The sequence below is a fragment of the Arabidopsis lyrata genome (assembly GCF_000004255.2).
Source record: "Arabidopsis lyrata subsp. lyrata unplaced genomic scaffold ARALYscaffold_7, whole genome shotgun sequence".
Classification (NCBI taxonomy): Eukaryota; Viridiplantae; Streptophyta; class Magnoliopsida; order Brassicales; family Brassicaceae; genus Arabidopsis; species Arabidopsis lyrata.
Genome location: NW_003302549.1, coordinates 14,979,960 through 14,998,374, shown reverse-complemented (window position 1 = coordinate 14,998,374; position 18,415 = coordinate 14,979,960). Strand labels below are relative to the sequence as shown.

The window sequence follows — 18,415 nt, the reverse complement described above, 5'->3', positions numbered from 1 at the left end:
TAAAAAGCAACTTTTGGACTCAGCCGCCATGGACGCAGCTGAAAGTAATTAAGGTCTAGCCCAATCACATCACTGGTCTTGGCATCACAAGTGATACCATTAGAAGTTACTTTCATTTCACCCATGATTCTGTTTAAACAAAAGTAGGCTTGTGAATCTCAAACTCATTCTTAAACTCATGAAAGCATCCTTTAGTCTGGATGACACAAGTGTTTTGTAGGAGAAACAATTTTTTTTTAGAAACGACGAAAAGGAAACAAATAGAACGAAGGAGAGCTCGTAATTTCCATTGTAAATTAATGTTATGGGTCATTAGTACATCTTATATAAACATAAAGCTCCATCCACTTGATAAAGGTAAGTATTAAAATCAGGTATTGTGGAACTTAAGTTAGTTCTTCTACTTCAGAAGGGACTCCACGTGGTCAGACAGCACAAATGCCTTGTTGGAGAAGCAAAAAAGGAAATTCATTTTCTTACTCAAGTATGGACTCCACTGTTGTTTATCTTTCCGCAGCTTCACAATGTCATATTGCAGTTCTATAGCTTTCTTGGATAAATATATACAAATATTGATATCAACCATTCAGCATCTTCTACATGAGGAAGATATCTAACCTAGATAAAAAAATCGGCAAGACTTGCAATCTACTATTATTGCCTTTGAGAAAGGTTGAACACTAAGAGCATGGACAGCGGAGTAACCGAGCATGGGGTGTGAGTATTTTAATAATGAGAAATAATACACTGCATTGTCTCTCTCTTCACACTCGAATCTTAACTAACACCTGAGTGTAAGCCTCTCCCTCTCTTTCTCTCTCTCTTTCTTTATCTCTCTCTTTTCTCTCTCTTTAAATTAAAATAATAAAAAAATATTTACACCCCACTAACACACACCCACCCAAGTTTACCATTGCTCATGGTCTAAGAGCATCTCCAACAGACCCTCAAACCTTCAAATTTGAAGGCTTTTTGAACTCCAACAGACCCTCAAACCCTCATTTTTTGAGGATGTGAATAGTGCACCCCCAAATTTGAGGGTGCACTATTCACACCCTCAAAATCTTTCTCATATTTCACTTTAGTCCTTCTATTTTACATATCTTACAACTAATTCAATTAATTTCAATTATTTTAGATATATCCATATAAATTCAAATACATTCAAATAAAAATATAAAAGAACTAATATTTAAAACAAATTTTATACAATAATAATATTACATTGAGCATGTTAACACAAATTTAAATTAACATTACAATAATAATTAAATACATAAACACACAAACAAATTAACACAAGAAAGAAAAAAAGTACATGAACACATAATAAATCAGTTTGTGTATTTTCTTGTCTAATTTTGTAGATATGTTGGATAAGATATCGATAGGATTTTAATCTAACGGTTGGTAAGTGGTGAAATCTAACGAATGGTGTCGATCAAATTTTAAAGATTTTCTTATCTTTTTCAATAGTAACATTTACATCTATAAAATACACATATGAATGGCGTAGACAAACATCACCACTTTCTTCTTTAATTGTTAAAAATGAATTTTAATATTGGAGGTCCATCTTTTTCTCAAAATTTGTCTTCTTCTTCAGACTCATCTGAGTTTGATGAATGGTTGATGAATGATATTGCGACAACTGAAAGAGAAGAAGAAATTGCTGTCAATTTGTTTGTCAACAATAACCGCTTTATTCACCAACTCACTCAAGAAGAAAATCACGTAAGTCATCGAGGCTCTATTCCCGGTCATGCGATTATACACCGTGACAGAGAAAATGCTCATCGTAATTTATTTAATGATTACTTCTCTGATAATCCTGTTTATGGTGAAAGAGAATTTCATCGTCGATTCCGAATATCACAAAGATTATTTTTACACATTGTTGATGCTGTTAAACAACACGACAACTACTTCAATCAACGACGCGATGCATCGGGTAGATTGGGCTTATTAACCTTACAAAAAGTAACTGCCGCTATTCGGATTTTGGCATATGGTATGCCAGCTGATGCCACAGACGAGTACATTAAAATTGGAGAGTCAACAGCAATTGAATGCATGAAGAGATTTTGTCGCGCAATTATAGCAGTGTTTTCGGAGTGGTATCTCAGGTCACCAACATCAGAGGACATTGCCAGGCTTCTCAGCATTGGTCAACAACGTGGATTTTCTGGAATGTTGGGTAGTCTTGATTGTATGCATTGGAAGTGGAAAAATTGTCCAACAGCATGGGCAGGACAATTTGCAGGTTCCTAGCGGATCACCGACGATCATTCTTGAAGCAGTTGCAGATTATGATCTATGGATATGGCATGCTTATTTTGGTATGCCAGGCACCAACAACGATATCAATGTTCTGAAGTCATCTAACTTATTCTCAAAGCTTGCTCAAGGTACTGCTCCACCAGCTAACTATATTATTCAAGGAAAAGAATATAACATGGGTTATTATTTAGCTGATGGTATTTATCCGAAATGGTCAACTATTGTTCAAAGTATAAGCGATCCCCAAGGTCCCAAAAAAAAATTGTTTGCAGCAAGACAAGAAGCATGCCGAAAAGATGTTGAACGTGCATTTGGAGTCTTACAATCGAAGTTTGCTATCATAGCAGGGTCATCACGTTATTGGAATAAAGAAGTATTACATGATATAATGACAGCTTGCATTATAATGCATAACATGATAATTGAAGATGAACGTGATATCAACGCACCGATTAGAGATTCAAGATCGACGCCATCGACAACAGTGGAAATGGCAGTTAATGAAAATACACGATTTCAACAATTTTTATCTCGTAATCTACAGATAAAAAATAAAGAGACTCATTTATCACTTCGAAATGCTCTAATTGATCATATATGGGAGCATTATGGAAATCTTTCTATTGAATAATTTTGTATTTTTACATGTAATTTTATAAATCTTTTTATGTTTTATTATATGTTTCTTTTCTAATTTAATTTTAATTTTGTATTATTATCTTAAATTTCGTTTTTTTAATGTTGTTTTACAGAATTGTTTTTATAATGTATGTTTTATACCTATTTATGAAACATTTATTACTATAACTGATTATTGTTAATATTGAGGACTATAGTGTAAATACAAAAAAAAATTATAAATATATTTGAGGGTGTACCATTGGAGTAAGTGACCCTCAAACCTTTATTTTAAAGGTTTGCTCCCCTCAAAATGAAGGTCTTTGTTGGAGATGCTCTAAGACTTGTGTTTGTTTCTCTAAAAGTGATGTTATTCCACAATTGATGTATCTTTTAATTCCTCTTTTACTTTGCAATTTCAAGATGCAGAATCTCTTCAATTATTCATTATCGAAATAATAACTTATGTTAAGGTTATTGATTTATGTTAGTCTTTTTTTTTTTTTTTCCATTGATTTATGTTAGTCTATAACATAAAAGATTGTAAATAAATGTAACTGATTTATTTTTTGTTGCATTTGGTACTTGAAACAGGAACTAGTATCTACCTGAATTGCAAAGCTTACTAAGTCTTAAGTTCATTACAACCATCGACCAAAAGGCTATTTTTACAACATGTCTTCCTCTTCTTAGCTAATTCTCACAAAAGAAATAAAAAGACTAAAAACCATAAGCGTAGATAGAAAGATAAATCCTAAGCTCCATAACAAAAAGAGGCATTTACATCTCCATCAAACCCGCGATTAAAAACCGATAAACCTATACGATTACCACTTCTTAGTTGGTTTCAGCAATCAACGAAGTCACCTCCTTCAAAACATCAATCTTCAGTGACAACAACTGAAATTCCTTACCTTCAACCATCTTCATCTTTTCTTCAATCTTCTTCTTAATCTCCACAGGCACCTTACTCCATTTCCACTTCACAAAACACTCATCCATACCGAGACTCACAATAACCCGAACCAAAAAAGACTTCTCAAACCAATTCGACCACTCCGAATCTCCTCCAAGAATCACCACTTCCTTATCTTCTTCCACCTTCTTCACATCTTTATCTTCTTTCTTATTATTAGTCTTCTTAGATTTCACAGGAGATTCAGCAACAGATCCCCAAATAGACTTAACCAATCCCAAACATTTCTTATCATGATCAGATTCAACACTTTTCTTCTTCCGTTTACCAAAATACTTCTTCTTTAAACCTCTAATCTTGTCACCAAACTGACTCTTACTAACATCAAAGCTTATAGATTTCTTAGCGATATCGAAAAACTTATTCAAATCATCATGAGGACTTGTACCTGTCTCAGCTTTGAAATCAATCATGCTTTGTAACATAGAGATTAATAGAGTATGGTTTAGTTAAACCATACATTAAATCTGTAATTGAACTGGTATGATGTAAACCGGATTCTACTTAGTATATAAGGAGAGTTTTGGTCAATGTAATCACTAAGATGAATAACAGAAAGAATGTTTTATCAAGATTCTGATAAACACAATTTCAAAATTCTGATTATCTCGATTCTTCCATAACAAATTTTCTTCTATCATGGTATCAGAGCGTTGAATTCCAGAAAATTCAACCGATTCTTCCATTGTTTCCGTTTGTTTGAGCTTGATTCTTCGATGTTTCTTCTCCATTGATTCTTCTTTCGATCGATTTCTCCGGTTGTTTCACTGGAAATCGTTGTATCGACAAAATTCTTCTTCAGATCTTCATCATGACTTCAAATTCCGATGGCGATCACACGAAAATTGAATCGTCGCACGGCTCGCGTAGCTTCTTCAGCTCGTCGACCGGTAAATCGCGAGGATTCTCCAGAAAGTTCAACTCCACAGTTGATCACTCAAGGTTACGTTTCTTCGATTGATTCTCCAGATAGTATTCACTCTCCGTTTCATCTTACGCATAGTGATAATCCTGGAATCTCGATTATATCTACTGTTCTTGATGGTACAAATTATGATGATTGGAGTATTGCGTTGAAAACTTCGTTAGATGCGAAAAATAAACTTGCATTCATTGATGGATCCATTCCGCGACCTGCTGAATCTGATCAGATGTTTAGGATCTGGTCACGTTGTAATAGCTTGGTCAAGGCTTGGATTCTGAATGCAGTTTCAAAGCAGATATACAAAAGTATTCTCAGGTTTGATGATGCTTCAATGATTTGGAAGGATTTGTACACTCGGTTTCATATCACAAATATTCCCAGATCTTATCAATTATCTCAGCATATCTGGTCACTACAATAAGGATCGATGGATTTGGCTACATATTACACTACTTTGAAGACTCTTTGGAATGATTTGGATGGAGCTAATTGTGTGAAAATTTGCAAGAATTGTGATTGTTGCAAGGCAATGGGACAGAAAACTGATAATTCTCGTGTGATTAAGTTTCTTGCTGGTTTGAATGATTCTTATTCAGTCATTCGCAGTCAAATAATCATGAAGAAACACATTCCTGAGCTTTCTGAAATATATAACTTGTTGGATCAGGATCACAGTCAGAGAAATCTCACACCAGTTCAGAATGCTGTGTCTTTTAATGTTGCTACTTCAGAATCAACATCAGCTTCTGTGAATGCTACTTACAACCATTCCAAAGGTCCAAAAGTGATTTGTTCTCATTGTGGATATACAGGTCATACAGTTGATAAGTGTTACAAGATTCATGGCTATCCACTGGGTTTCAAACACAAACATAAGAATCAGTCTGACAAGTCTTCTGATCGATAGTCTCTTCCTGCTAAACCAGTCGTTGCTCAGCTTGCTTTGACAGACTCTTCTACTGGTGATTTGTTTACAGGAATGGCTAAGACTCTCACTAAGGATCAGATTCAGGGGGTTCTTGATTATTTTAATTCTCAGTTTCAGGCTAATTCCATTCAAGGTCCTTCTACTTTAGTTGCTTGTACTTCAGGTCCTTCTTCAGGTGCTACTATTACCGCATTGCCTGGTATGGCTTTCTCTTCCTCCACTCTTCATTTTGTTGGAATGTTGAAGGCTACTGGTAATGTTCTATCATCTGAATCATGGATCATTGACAGTGGTGCTACGCATCATGTTTGTCGTGATAAAAATCTTTTCACAAGTTTGAATGAAACTCTTAATAACTCTGTTACTTTACCTACTGGTTTTGGACTTAAAATCACTGGAATAGGTACAGTGAAGTTGAATGAGTTTCTGCTCTTGCATAATGTTCTATACATTCCAGATTTCAGATTGAATCTTCTTAGTATCAGTCAACTAACCAAAGATTTGGGATGCAGAGTGACATTTGATGCAGCTTCTTGTCTTATTCAGGATCCTATCAAGGGCTTGATGATTGGGAAGGGTGAACAGATTTCAAATCTCTATGTCTTGGATGTTAAGACTGTTATCAATGATTTTACTCAGCAGATTTCATATTCTACAAATGTTGTTGTTGATTCTAGCTTATGGCATAATAGGCTAGGTCATCCCTCTGATTATAGAAATGACATTATTTCAGATGTACTTGGTTTTAAACAAAGGAATAAAAAGGCTTTTCATTGTGCTATTTGTCCACTTGCAAAGCAGAAACATCTCTCCTTTCCTTCCAAGAACAACATTTGTGAATCTGCATTTGAATTGCTACATATTGATATCTGGGGACCGTTTGCAACTTCAACAGTAGACGGCTATAAATATTTTCTCACAATCGTTGATGATCACACTAGGGTCACTTGGGTTTATTTGTTGAGGAATAAAGCTGAAGTGTTGCATGTTTTTCCAGATTTTTTAAAGATGATTGAAGTACAGTACAAGGCTGTTGTCAAAGGTGTGAGATCTGATAATGCACCTGAACTAAAGTTTGTGGAGCTGTTTAAACGCAAAGGGATAGTTTCTTATCATTCCTGTCCAGAGACACCAGAGCAGAATTCTGTGGTTGAGCGCAAGCATCAACACATTTTGAATGTTGCTAGGTCCCTCATGTTTCAGTCCAACATACCAACTGAATATTGGGGAGACTCCATTCTCACAGCAGTGTTTCTGATTAACAGGATGCCTACTCAACTTCTCAAGGACATGTCTCCATATGAGGTATTAAATAAAAAGAAGCCTGATTACAGAGACTTACGTGTCTTTGGTTCATTATGTTACAGCTCTACATCAACAAAAGGAAGAACAAAATTTCAACCAAGAGCAAAGCCTTGTGTATTTCTCGGTTATCCTACTGGTTATAAAGGTTACAAACTACTTGATTTGGAGTCTCATTCCATTCATATTTCACGGAATGTAATCTTCCATGAAACCATTTTCCCTTTTGTTAAAGGTGACTCCATTTCTATTTCAGACATTTTTGGCAGCATTGATGAACCTACAGATATGAGTTATTCTGATAGTATTGAACCTGTGGTTGTGAGTGATGAATCTCCTACAGTGCTTCATAGTGTAGATCCTGCGGTTGTGAGTGTTGAATCTCCTGCAGTGAATCCTACACGTGTTGAGTCTATAGTCTTGAGTGGTGAATCTCCTATAGATCTTAACACTACTTCAGACCCTGCTCCTGTAGCTTCAGCTCCCACTAATGTATTACGAAAAGATAAGCGTCCTAGTAAGGCTCCTTCTTATTTGACTGATTACTACTGCAACATGACTTCTTCAGGAGTTACATATCCCATCTCTGATTATATGAGCTATGACAGGCTTTCTGAACCATATAGAGCTTATATCTGTTCTGTCACTAAATATGCTGAACCAAGCTCTTTCTTTCAAGCCAAGAAGTCAGATGATTGGTTACAAGCGATGAATGCAGAGTTGCAGGCCCTAGAGGGTACAGCCACATGGGATGTTGTTTCTTTACCTCAGAACAAGCATTCTATCGGTTGTAAGTGGGTTTACAAGGTGAAACTAAATTCAGATGGAAGCCTGGAGCGCTATAAGGCACGTTTAGTGGCCAAAGGTTACACACAATAAGAAGGAATTGATTTTGTTGACACATTTTCTCCTGTAGCAAAAATGACGACAGTTAAGACATTGTTAGCTGTTGCAGCTGCAAAGAAATGGAGTCTTCATCAATTAGACATCTCCAATGCTTTTTTGAATGGTGATTTGAATGAGGAAATTTACATGAATTTACCTCCTGGATATACACCAAAAGAGGGGGAAACATTGCCTCCTAATGCTGTATGCAAACTAAAGAAGTCCTTATATGGTCTTAAGCAGGCCTCTAGATAGTGGTTTCTCAAATTCAGTTCCACATTAATGTCTTTGGGGTTCAGAAAGTCTCATGCTGATCATACCTTATTTCTTCGAAATGTGAATGGTAAGTATGTGGCTGTTCTAGTATATGTTGATGATATAGTGATTACAACTAACAATGATGAGGAAGTTGCAACACTGAAAGAAGATTTACAGAAAGTTTTTAAACTCAGAGATCTTGGTCCTTTAAAATACTTTCTTGGCCTTGAGATCGCAAGATCGAATGCAGGGATCTCTATTTGTCAAAGGAAATATGCTCTGGACATCTTGGAAGAAGCTGGTTTGTTGGCATGTAAGCCTTCCAGCATTCCTATGGATCCTAGCATTCATCTTGTTTCTGATGGAGATGAACCTCTGGTAGAAGACCCTGCTTCTTACCGTAGACTGGTGGGGAAGTTGATGTATCTGACGATTACTCGACCAGATATCACTTTTGCGGTGAACAAACTTTGTCAGTTCACATCTGAACCAAAAGCATCTCATATGAAGGCTGCATACAAAGTCCTGCACTATCTCAAAGGCACTGTTGGGGAGGGTTTGTTCTATTCTTCTGAATCTAACTTGATCCTTCAGGGTTTTACTGATGCAGACTGGGGAGCAGACCGTGATCACAGACGCTCAACTTCTGGTTATTGCATGTTCCTTGGCAATTCTTTGATCTCCTGGAAATCCAAAAAGCAGCCAGTTGCTTCTCATTCCTCTGCTGAATCGGAATACAGGGCAATGCAGTATGCAGTACGTGAAATTTCTTGGCTGGTGAACTTACTTGCTGAGTTTCAAGCTAAGCAGACCAAGTCAGTGGCTTTCTTTTGTGATTCAGAGGCTGCTATTCATATTGCTAACAATTCCATCTTTCATGAACGCACTAAGCATGTGGAATTGGATTGTCACATTGTCAGGGACAGGATTGTTAGTGGTCTGATCAAAACACTTCATGTCAGCACTGAGCAGCAGTTGGCTGATGTGTTCACAAAACCTCTTTATCCATCCCAGTTCAAGTATCTTCTTGGCAAGATGGCTCTTAAATCAATTTATGTGCCATCTTGAGGGGGAATAATAGAGTATGGTTTAGTTAAACCATACATTAAATCTGTAATTGAACTGGTATGATGTAAACCGGATTCTACAGAGTTTTGGTCAAAAAGAATGTTTTATCAAGATTCTGATAAACACAATTTCAAATTTCTGATTATCTCGATTCTTTCCTAACAAATTTTCTTCTATCAGAGATCTCATCTTCTTCAGTCCATAATCTATGTAAATGCGGCTTTTTGTTATCGTTGTCGCCTGAAACTTTCTTAGCTCTTTTGATGTCCTTTGAGGTGGTTCCTTCACTAGCTCGCTTCTTCCCTGATTTCACCGCCGGTGAATCAGTACCTTCCATCCTCATCTGCTTGGTGAAGACGATTGGCTTATCTGAGTCAGAATCGGAAGTTGGACAGCGGCGGAAGGAGATTTTGGGGTTTTAGTGGAGGGAATTGTGACGGGATCTTTGGGTTCGTCTTCTTCAGAAGAAGAATTGGAGATCTGTTCTTCATCATCTTGTTCAGATGAAATCTCAACTTCGTCGTCGTCGCTTGAAGTAGCGGTTGGTGGATCTTCTAGAGTGTTGGAATCTTTCTTGGCCATTGGGATTTTTCGAATTCTTGGTGTGATGAAGAAGAGAGACCAAAAGACAGAAATCGAGGCTGCGTTTTGGTAAGGAGGCGAAAAAATAGGCGATTAGGGTTTGTGATTTCGTGTCAACTAAGGTAGCTCACCGGCGCCGCCAGGCAGCTCCGGAGGGCAGAGATGAGTACGACGGAAGGATCTACGGATCTCTCTGGCACACAGGAGGTGGGTTCATGGGTTTCGGTGGTTCAAAACAAGCAAACTCTCAAAAAATACGATCTAAACATTTCCACTTCGGAGGGGCAAAGTTCTGTGGAGATTCCGGATGAGGTTTTTGAAAACGTTACACTGCTCTGGGAGGATTTTCTTATAGGGAAGTTCCTAGATACGGCACCACATGTGGCTAAGGTTCATGTCATCGTTAACAAAATTTGGAAACAGGGGTTCGATGCGCAAAAAATTGATGTCTACGAAGTCAATTCCACAACTTTGAGATTCCGGGTTAGCAATCCTTTGATTCGTGCCAGGGTTCTCAAAAGAGGAATGTGGAATATTGCTGAGGTACCAATGGTGGTCACTAAGTGGACTCCTAATGCGGAGAAGGAGCAACAGGAGGAGAAATCTGTTCCACTATGGGTTTTTCTAAAAAATGTTCCGATGAATATGTATTCTTGGGAGGGACTGAGTTTCATTACAAGCGCAGCAGGTCATCCGGTGCGTCTACACCCAGAAACAGCTGCGTGCTCAAGTTTTGATGTTGCAAAAGTTTTTGTCAACGTTGATTTGTCCAAAGAATTGCCAAAAAAGATAAAATTCACAAAGAATGGTAAGGAATTTTGGGTGGATTTTGTCTATCCTTGGTTGCCTCCGAGGTGTTCTATCTGTGAAAAATGGGGACATCTTGATTCAAGATGTGTTGCCAATAAAAAACATTCAGCCGTAGGTTCTGAAATGAAGTGGGTGGAGAAATCTAAAGGTACTAAAGATGCAGTGGTACAGACTAGTACGCTGGAAATAGTTACCACTTCAGACAAAGTAAGTGAAAAGGCACAGGAGACTGACCAGACAAGTTCAGAAAAGAAGGATGATGTAGGAGAGTGGTCACAGGTATCTCCTTCAAAAACAAGTCGCAGCCCGAGTAAAGCAGTAACAGAGACGCCCATTCTTGTTTCAGCATCAAAATTTTCTGTCCTCTGTACTGAAGAGGAGGAGGAGGGTGAACTTCAAGCAACAGAGGAAAAGAATGATGATGATGATGATGAGGATGGTACTAAGGTAGAAGATGGACAAGCTACAGCTCATAGTGAATCTCATGAGACAAAGGCAAATGATGAGGAAATAGTAGGGGGGAAACCACCTGTCACGCGTAACACCTCAAAGAAGATGAAGACTATTTCGGAGACCTCAAACCAGGTAACTAAGGACGTTGTTCCAGTGGTTACGGGAAGGAGGTCCAACCGAAAAGCCCTCTAAATGTCGAGTTTTTCATGGAATGTGCGCGGATTTAATAAAACTACTAAACATTCCGTGGTCCATCATTGGACAAACAATAGTGAGGTGCAATTTGGTTGCTTATTAGAGACGAGAGTCAAGGAAAAGAAGGCAAATCGTATTGTATCTCAAGTATTTAACGGTTGGTCATTTATGGCTAACTACGAGTTTAATAGGCTTGGTCGTATTTGGATTCTCTGGAGATCAACAGTGCGTTTAACTCCAGTTTTCAAGAGTGACCAGCTGATCACGTGTTCAGTGTTAATGGAAGGGGAGGAGGAGGAATTCTTCTGCTCTTTCATTTATGCAAAAAATTTGGCTGAGGAAAGGAGAAGTTTATGGGAAGATCTGAGAAATCATCAAGACTCTCAGATGTTCAGAAACAAACGTTGGATGCTGATGGGTGATTTTAATGAAATATTGGATATTGAAGAACACTCAAACTTTGAACACTCTCCTACTATTCCACAAGGTATGAGAGATTTTCAAGAGGCGGTAAGACATTGTTCACTAATGGATATTGGTTCACATGGTCCATTATTCACTTGGTGTAACAAACGAGATGAGGGGGTGATTTGCAAAAAACTCGATCGGGTACTGATAAATAGTGCTATGCTCAACCATTATTCACAAGCGTACTGTGTATATGAACCAGGGGGCTGCTCTGATCATCTACGGAGTAGAATTCAGATTCAAAGGGAGAAAGTGGCTAAAAGGAAGCCTTTCAAGTTTACAAATTTTATTGCGACAATGCCCGAATTCCTACCTCTACTCCATTCCTATTGGCAAGACACACCTACCCTGTTTCACTCTACCTCAGCAATGTTTCGTTTTTCAAAGAAACTTAAGAATCTGAAACCTCAACTCAGAAACTTAAGTCGAGAAAAACTGGGGAATTTGCAGACAAGAGTAATAGTGGCGTTCAAGGATCTGTGTGAGAAACAAAAGGAGACTCTGTTACGACCTACGGATATAGCATCAAAGGAAGAAACAGAGGCCTATTATAAGTGGAATCACCTGGCAGAATTGGAAGAGAAATTTCTAAAGCAAAGATCGAAACTCCACTGGCTTGATGTTGGCGACCAGAATAACAAAGTTTTTTATAATGCAGTGAAGTTGAGAGAGTCAAAAAATTCCATCAGAGAGATACAACTCCCGGACGGATCAACAGTCTCTAGCCAAGAGGAAATAAAGCAAGAAGCAGAGCGGTTTTTCTCGGAATTCTTAGGCCATGTACCTACAGAGTTCGAAGGACTAACTGTTGATATCCTTGAAGAATTAATACCTTTCAAATGTACAAATGCTCATCAATGTATGCTTGAAAAAGAGGTCACAGCAGAGGAAATACGGCAGGTGCTCTTTGCGATGCCTGCGAACAAAGCCCCGGGACCGGATGGCTTTACTTGTGAATTTTTCAAATCAGCATGGTCAGTTGTCGGTGACGATTTCACAACTGCGATTCAGTCGTTCTTCATTAAAGGTTTCCTCCCTAAAGGAGTAAATACCACTATTCTTGCTCTGATTCCAAAAAAAGAAGATGCCAAGGTAATGAAAGACTATAGACCAATATCTTGTTGCAATGTTCTCTACAAGGTCATATCCAAGATATTGGCTAATCGACTAAAGTCTTTACTACCGGAGATTATCTCGCCAAATCAAACAGCGTTTATCAAGAACCGGCTCTTAATGGAAAATGTGTTGTTAGCTTCAGAGATCGTAAAGGACTATCATAAGGATGACGTTTCTCCTCGTTGTGCCATGAAGATTGACATCTCCAAAGCTTTTGATTCGGTGCAATGGTCTTTTCTGTTGGAGACACTTAAGGCCATGCACTTCCCGGGAAAATTCATACATTGGATTCAATTATGCATTTCAACGGCCACATTCTCCGTACAAGTCAATGGTGAGCTCGCTGGTTTTTTTGGCAGTAAGAGAGGACTAAGACAGGGATGTGCTTTATCACCATACCTATTTGTGATCTGTATGAATGTCTTATCTCAACGTATTAACAAGGCTGCGGTAGAGGGTAAGTTTGGTTACCACCCAAGGTGCCATAACGTACTACTCACACATTTATGTTTTGCAGATGATTTAATGGTTTTTGCTGAAGGGACAAAGAGATCTATAGAAGGAATCATGTCTGTTTTTGATGACTTTGCAAAATGTTCTGGACTGAAAATTAGTATCGAGATGTCTACCTTGTACATGGCAGGAATAGCTCCGGAAACACAAGCAGAAATCCAACAGAGCTTTCCATTTGCAACAGGTCAATTGCCGGTACGCTACTTAGGCCTACCTCTAATGACCAAGGCAATGTCAGCCCAAGACTACCTCCCCTTGACAGAAAAAGTACGAGCCAGAATAAGTTCTTGGACGAGTCGATTTCTCTCCTACGCGGGAAGGCTGCAGTTAATACAATCGGTTTTACTGAGCATCACAAATTTTTGGTCAGCAACTTTTTGCTTACCAGGAGCGTGTATGAAGGAGATCCAACAGTTGTGTGCTGCTTTCCTTTGGAGCGGACCAGATTTAAATACTCACAAAGCTAAAACATCTTGGGAAACTGTTTGTTTACCTCGCAGTGAAGGCGGCTTGGGTCTGCGACCACTCAAGGAAACAAATAAAGTATGTGGGCTGAAGCTAATCTGGAGACTACTTGCTGCTCCAACGTCAATGTGGAGTAAGTGGGTTCATACATACCTAATTCGGAAAAAATCTTTTTGGACAGTGAATGCAAACTCATCACAAGGATCTTGGATGTGGAGGAAAATTCTAAAGCTCCGGGACTTGGCCAAGAATTTCCATCGGGTTGAAATTAAAAGTGGTAGAGGGACATCGTTTTGGTATGATACATGGTCTTCTATGGGAAAGTTATTTGACAACTTTGGTGATCGGGGTTGTATTGATCTTGGAATCTCAAAGGCAGCCACGGTAGAGGAAGTCCTTAGTACTCACAAAGGAAGACGGCGCCGTGTGGAAAATCTCAATAAGGTTGAAGCTGAAATCGAAGAAATAAGATTGAAGAGGAAACCAGAGGAGGATGATGTGAATTTATGGAGATGGAAAACAGGTTTTAAAGGGAAATTCTCTTCAAATGAGACTTGGAAACTCTTGAGAGTAGAGCAACCTATCTGCAGTTGGGCTAAGGGTGTTTGGTTCTCCGAAGCTACACCAAAATATGCCTTCATCACGTGGCTTGCAATGCATGACAGATTAACTACGGGGGTTCGTATGGGGAAGTGGAATGCACAAGTAGACGTCTCGTGTAAACTCTGCGATGAACCGGTAGAAACAAGAAACCATCTTTTCTTCCGGTGCAGCTATTCAAGACAGATTTGGGAGACATTAGCAAAGGGATTACTTCAAAACAGATACACATTGGAGTGGGATCAACTCATGTTGCTCATTTCAAGTAACACGCTCAAACAGAAGGCACGTTTGCTTCTGCGATATGCCTTTCAAATCGCAGTCCACACCTTATGGAGAGAGAGGAACAATCGACGGCATGGAGAAGACCCTATCACAGCATCGATCCTTGGGAAAACCATCGACAAGAACATTCGCAACCGGATCACTCTTCTTCGAAAAACCGGAAACGCAAAGTATGAAGACCTTTTCACATTTTGGCTTTCCACTAAGTTTTAAATTGTAAACTCAATGTCAAAAACCTCAAAAAGGATGCACTTAATGTAACACTGATTTTTTTGGTGAATAAATTTTACATTCATTCAAAAAAAAAAAAAAAAAAAGAAGAGAGAGTTGAGAGAGACGAAGTGGAACAGAGAGAGAGAGAGAGGGATTTTAGGTTTTGTGTGCGGACAAGTCGATGTTTCTTTTTGGGTTTGGGCTTTGATTTCATTTAGGCCCATTACAATGTTATAAGCTCGAATGTGGCAAAATGGGAAAAAATTAATTTTGCCAAAATGTGTGGAAGTGGTGTAACAAAGTTCATACTAGATTTTCTTGTTGTAATTGTTGCTATATAAGATGAAAGGTCTCTTTGTTTTAAAAAAATCCTATCTATTAGAATGTCCACGCTACTTAGGACAAAGATTTTTGGGTAATATATAAAAGATGTGGCAATCCTTAACTCTTGAGCTAGATTTTGGGTTAAGTTAGGCCATATTCCTAATATGGTATCAGAGCCACATTCCTAATATGGGTTAAGTTAGGCCACATTCCTAATACTATCTTTTTTTTTTTTTTTTTTTGTCGTCTAGATTTATTATTAATTGCAAATTATGAGAACTGTTACATAAACGATTCTACAACTGACAATTCCTTCCGACCCTTATTAGATCTACGACAGACTACACTTCTTTCTTCATAATCTTGATGAATACCTTCAATGATCCACGACCTGGCGACAGGTTCTTCTCTGCGTAGAATCCTGGCGAACGGCTATAATTGTACATCGCTAGAGATCTCCTGCACACTTGCCTCTATTAATCTGCAAATTTGTTAATAAATCGCAATATCTAGGACTCGAACCTCAAACCTCTTGGTGTAGAAGCATTAATCAACCATTGGTCAACCAATGGGCCAAGGGGGCTTCCACCATTCCTAATACTATCTATTGGAAGTAATTTAACAAGTCGATTTATAGTTTATTATTTTTACATTTAGAAAGGTTATTTGATTAAGTGGGAAACCTTTGAAGAAATCAAAAAAGTGGAAAAGTTTGAAAGTAGAGAAATTTAGTTTAGTAAATAAAGACCAAAGTGGAAGAGTTAAAAGGTACATAAAACTTAAAAAGAGATTTAAAGTGCAAAACCAAATTCTCAAGTAAAAATTATGAATGAAATACTTGTTATTTGTTTTTTTTTTCTAAGCGGGGCCAAAATCCTCTTAAACAAGGTTCGAACCTTGCTTGCTATCGACACACATTCTTTTTCAAATGACTATATTACAACAACGACTACTAAATCTACCTATATTTGATTATCGTGTTGGTATCTTTTGGTACTGTTATATTTGAACAAAAAAAAAATATTTACAAAAGCTTTTTGAACAGAAAACGGAAAAACAAAGTAACCTAGAGGCTAAGGCTAAACTTGAGTGTGCTCGAACCAAAACTGAATAAAATCTTGCAGCCCGACTCGGTCTTGAAATGAAGCAGGGCAAACTCATGCTTGCGGCTATGAATATAGTAAATATTTGGGCATATCCGTTTACTTTAGAATAAAAGCTCAATGCCGAGTTGGCTTGTATCATAACTGTGAAATCAAAAGGTTGAAAGTAATTAAGTAATTAATAATTTTTTGTCTATACGTAATGCTAGATAATTGTTCTATTATTAAATTTAAAACAAAGTAACTAAATTTTTAAAAGTGATCCGTAAAAAACATTGGTTTTGCTTTCTAATTTTTCATTGTTCCAAGTTTGGTTTCTATTTTGGGGAGAATGAAAACTTTTACTTTGTAGTATTTTTTATATGTCTAAAGAAAAAGTAAAAGAAGAGAAAGAGTCAAAGAAGATGTTAGGAAACATAAATGGCCACCCACAATTCTCTCAACATCGACACCAATCAATCCACAAAAATTAAAAATGTCTTAATTCACTAATCACTCAAAATTCAAAAAAAAATGCAACAAGAAACACTATAAATACACTAAGTATCAAACCAATTCAATCAATCAAAGCTAAAAGAACTTACTCTCACAAACTTCAAATCCTCCTCTATCCCTTTTGAATCATTAATCATGTCGCAACAACAATTCAACGCTGGCCAGAACAGAGGCCAAGCTCAAGTCCGTTTTCCGATCTCAATCTTTCACACATTATATTTACCAACTTCAAACTGTATTATCGAATAAATGTGTTACCAAATCCTAAGTATGTTTGATGTATATATATGGTTTTGATGGATATTGTAGGAGAAAGCTGAGCAATGGACCGAGTCCGCGAAGCAAACCGCACAGTCCGCACGTGATAAGACTGCTGATTTGACACAATCAGCACGTGACAAGGCTGCAGATTTGACACAATCAGCTCGTGACAAGTCCGCTGATGGATCTCATTCCGCTAACAAATCTGCACAACATAACCAGGAACAAGCTGCTGGTTTATTTGGCCAGGTAAATTTATTTACATAACTATATATAATTGTTGAAACTAAAATACAAAATTTGCTAACAAAACTGATATTTATAAACCCTTAAATCTATATACGTAGACCGGTGAATCAGTTAAAAACATGGCTCAAGGTGCTCTTGATGGTGTGAAGAACAGTCTTGGCATGAACGAGAAGAAATGAGAATATGAATACTCATATTTCTCACCTATTTTATTTAAAATATATATGAATAATTTCTTGTTTTTTGAAATTTTGGGTTTCTCCAAATTATGTTTGTAATAAGATTATTTGTTTTGAAAGATTTTGTGATCATGTGATCCGAAATCTGAGATGTAATAAGATGTTGTAACATCACAGCTTTCAATTTTCTATTTTCAGGGAATGAATCAAATTAGCAACACTCTTTTTTTTTTGTTTTTTTAATATCTAGAAGTTCAAACCCGAAGGCCCTACATCTTCTAGAGGCGGGACCCAAACCAAGTTAAATTCATCTCCTTAGGAGAAGAGATCCCTCCTAACGGGCGTCGAACCCAATATCTCCACCTGAGAGATTTACCATTGGGCCAACACAACATTGGTAATTAGCAACACTCTTAATTACTATATTATTAGAACTGACCGTGTAATCCTAGAACTCGAAGTGGGCTAGTCCGAGCCATGAACGAATAACGTGGTCGATAATAAGTCAATGAATTAGTAAATAATTATAGGGAAAATCACATTTTTAACGGGAAAAATGTCATTTAAATCATCAGTTTACCATTTTTGTTGGTTTAAAGCATGAATTGTAGATCTAGTGATTTAAATCCTTAATTTTATGTTGATTTTTATTTTAATCATGAATTCTCGTTGACAAAGCCAATTGAGCCACATCGTTAACTAGCCAAACGGATCAATAAGACGATGTCATCACATTACTGGCATTTCGAAGCCATCGCATATTTTTTCTTCTACACAAACAGGGTTTTCATCTTCTTCTTCAAAAACTATGTGAGGACATCTCCGTTTAGTCAATTAACGATGTGTCTTAATTGGCTTAGTCAA

General features: G+C 37.6%; 2 protein-coding genes across 2 annotated transcripts; one reads left to right on the top strand and one right to left on the bottom strand.

Moving 5' to 3' along the window:
- Positions 1 to 3,480: 3,480 nt before the first annotated feature.
- LOC9306451 (probable transcription factor At1g44810) lies at positions 3,481 to 9,855 on the bottom strand. The gene is made up of 2 exons (XM_021019977.1): positions 9,425 to 9,855; positions 3,481 to 4,305 (listed from the first exon to the last, which is right to left on the bottom strand). The coding sequence occupies exons 1-2, from the start codon at positions 9,581 to 9,583 to the stop codon at positions 3,736 to 3,738; spliced, it is 729 nt and encodes a 242-aa protein (XP_020875636.1). The 5' UTR covers positions 9,584 to 9,855; the 3' UTR covers positions 3,481 to 3,735.
- A 7,054-nt stretch (positions 9,856 to 16,909) lies between these two features.
- Positions 16,910 to 17,771, top strand: LOC9306450 (late embryogenesis abundant protein 1). The gene is made up of 3 exons (XM_002870333.2): positions 16,910 to 17,045; positions 17,172 to 17,372; positions 17,471 to 17,771. Exons 1-3 carry the CDS (start codon positions 16,998 to 17,000, stop codon positions 17,549 to 17,551), a joined length of 330 nt encoding a protein of 109 aa, XP_002870379.1. The 5' UTR covers positions 16,910 to 16,997; the 3' UTR covers positions 17,552 to 17,771.
- Positions 17,772 to 18,415: the final 644 nt, after the last annotated feature.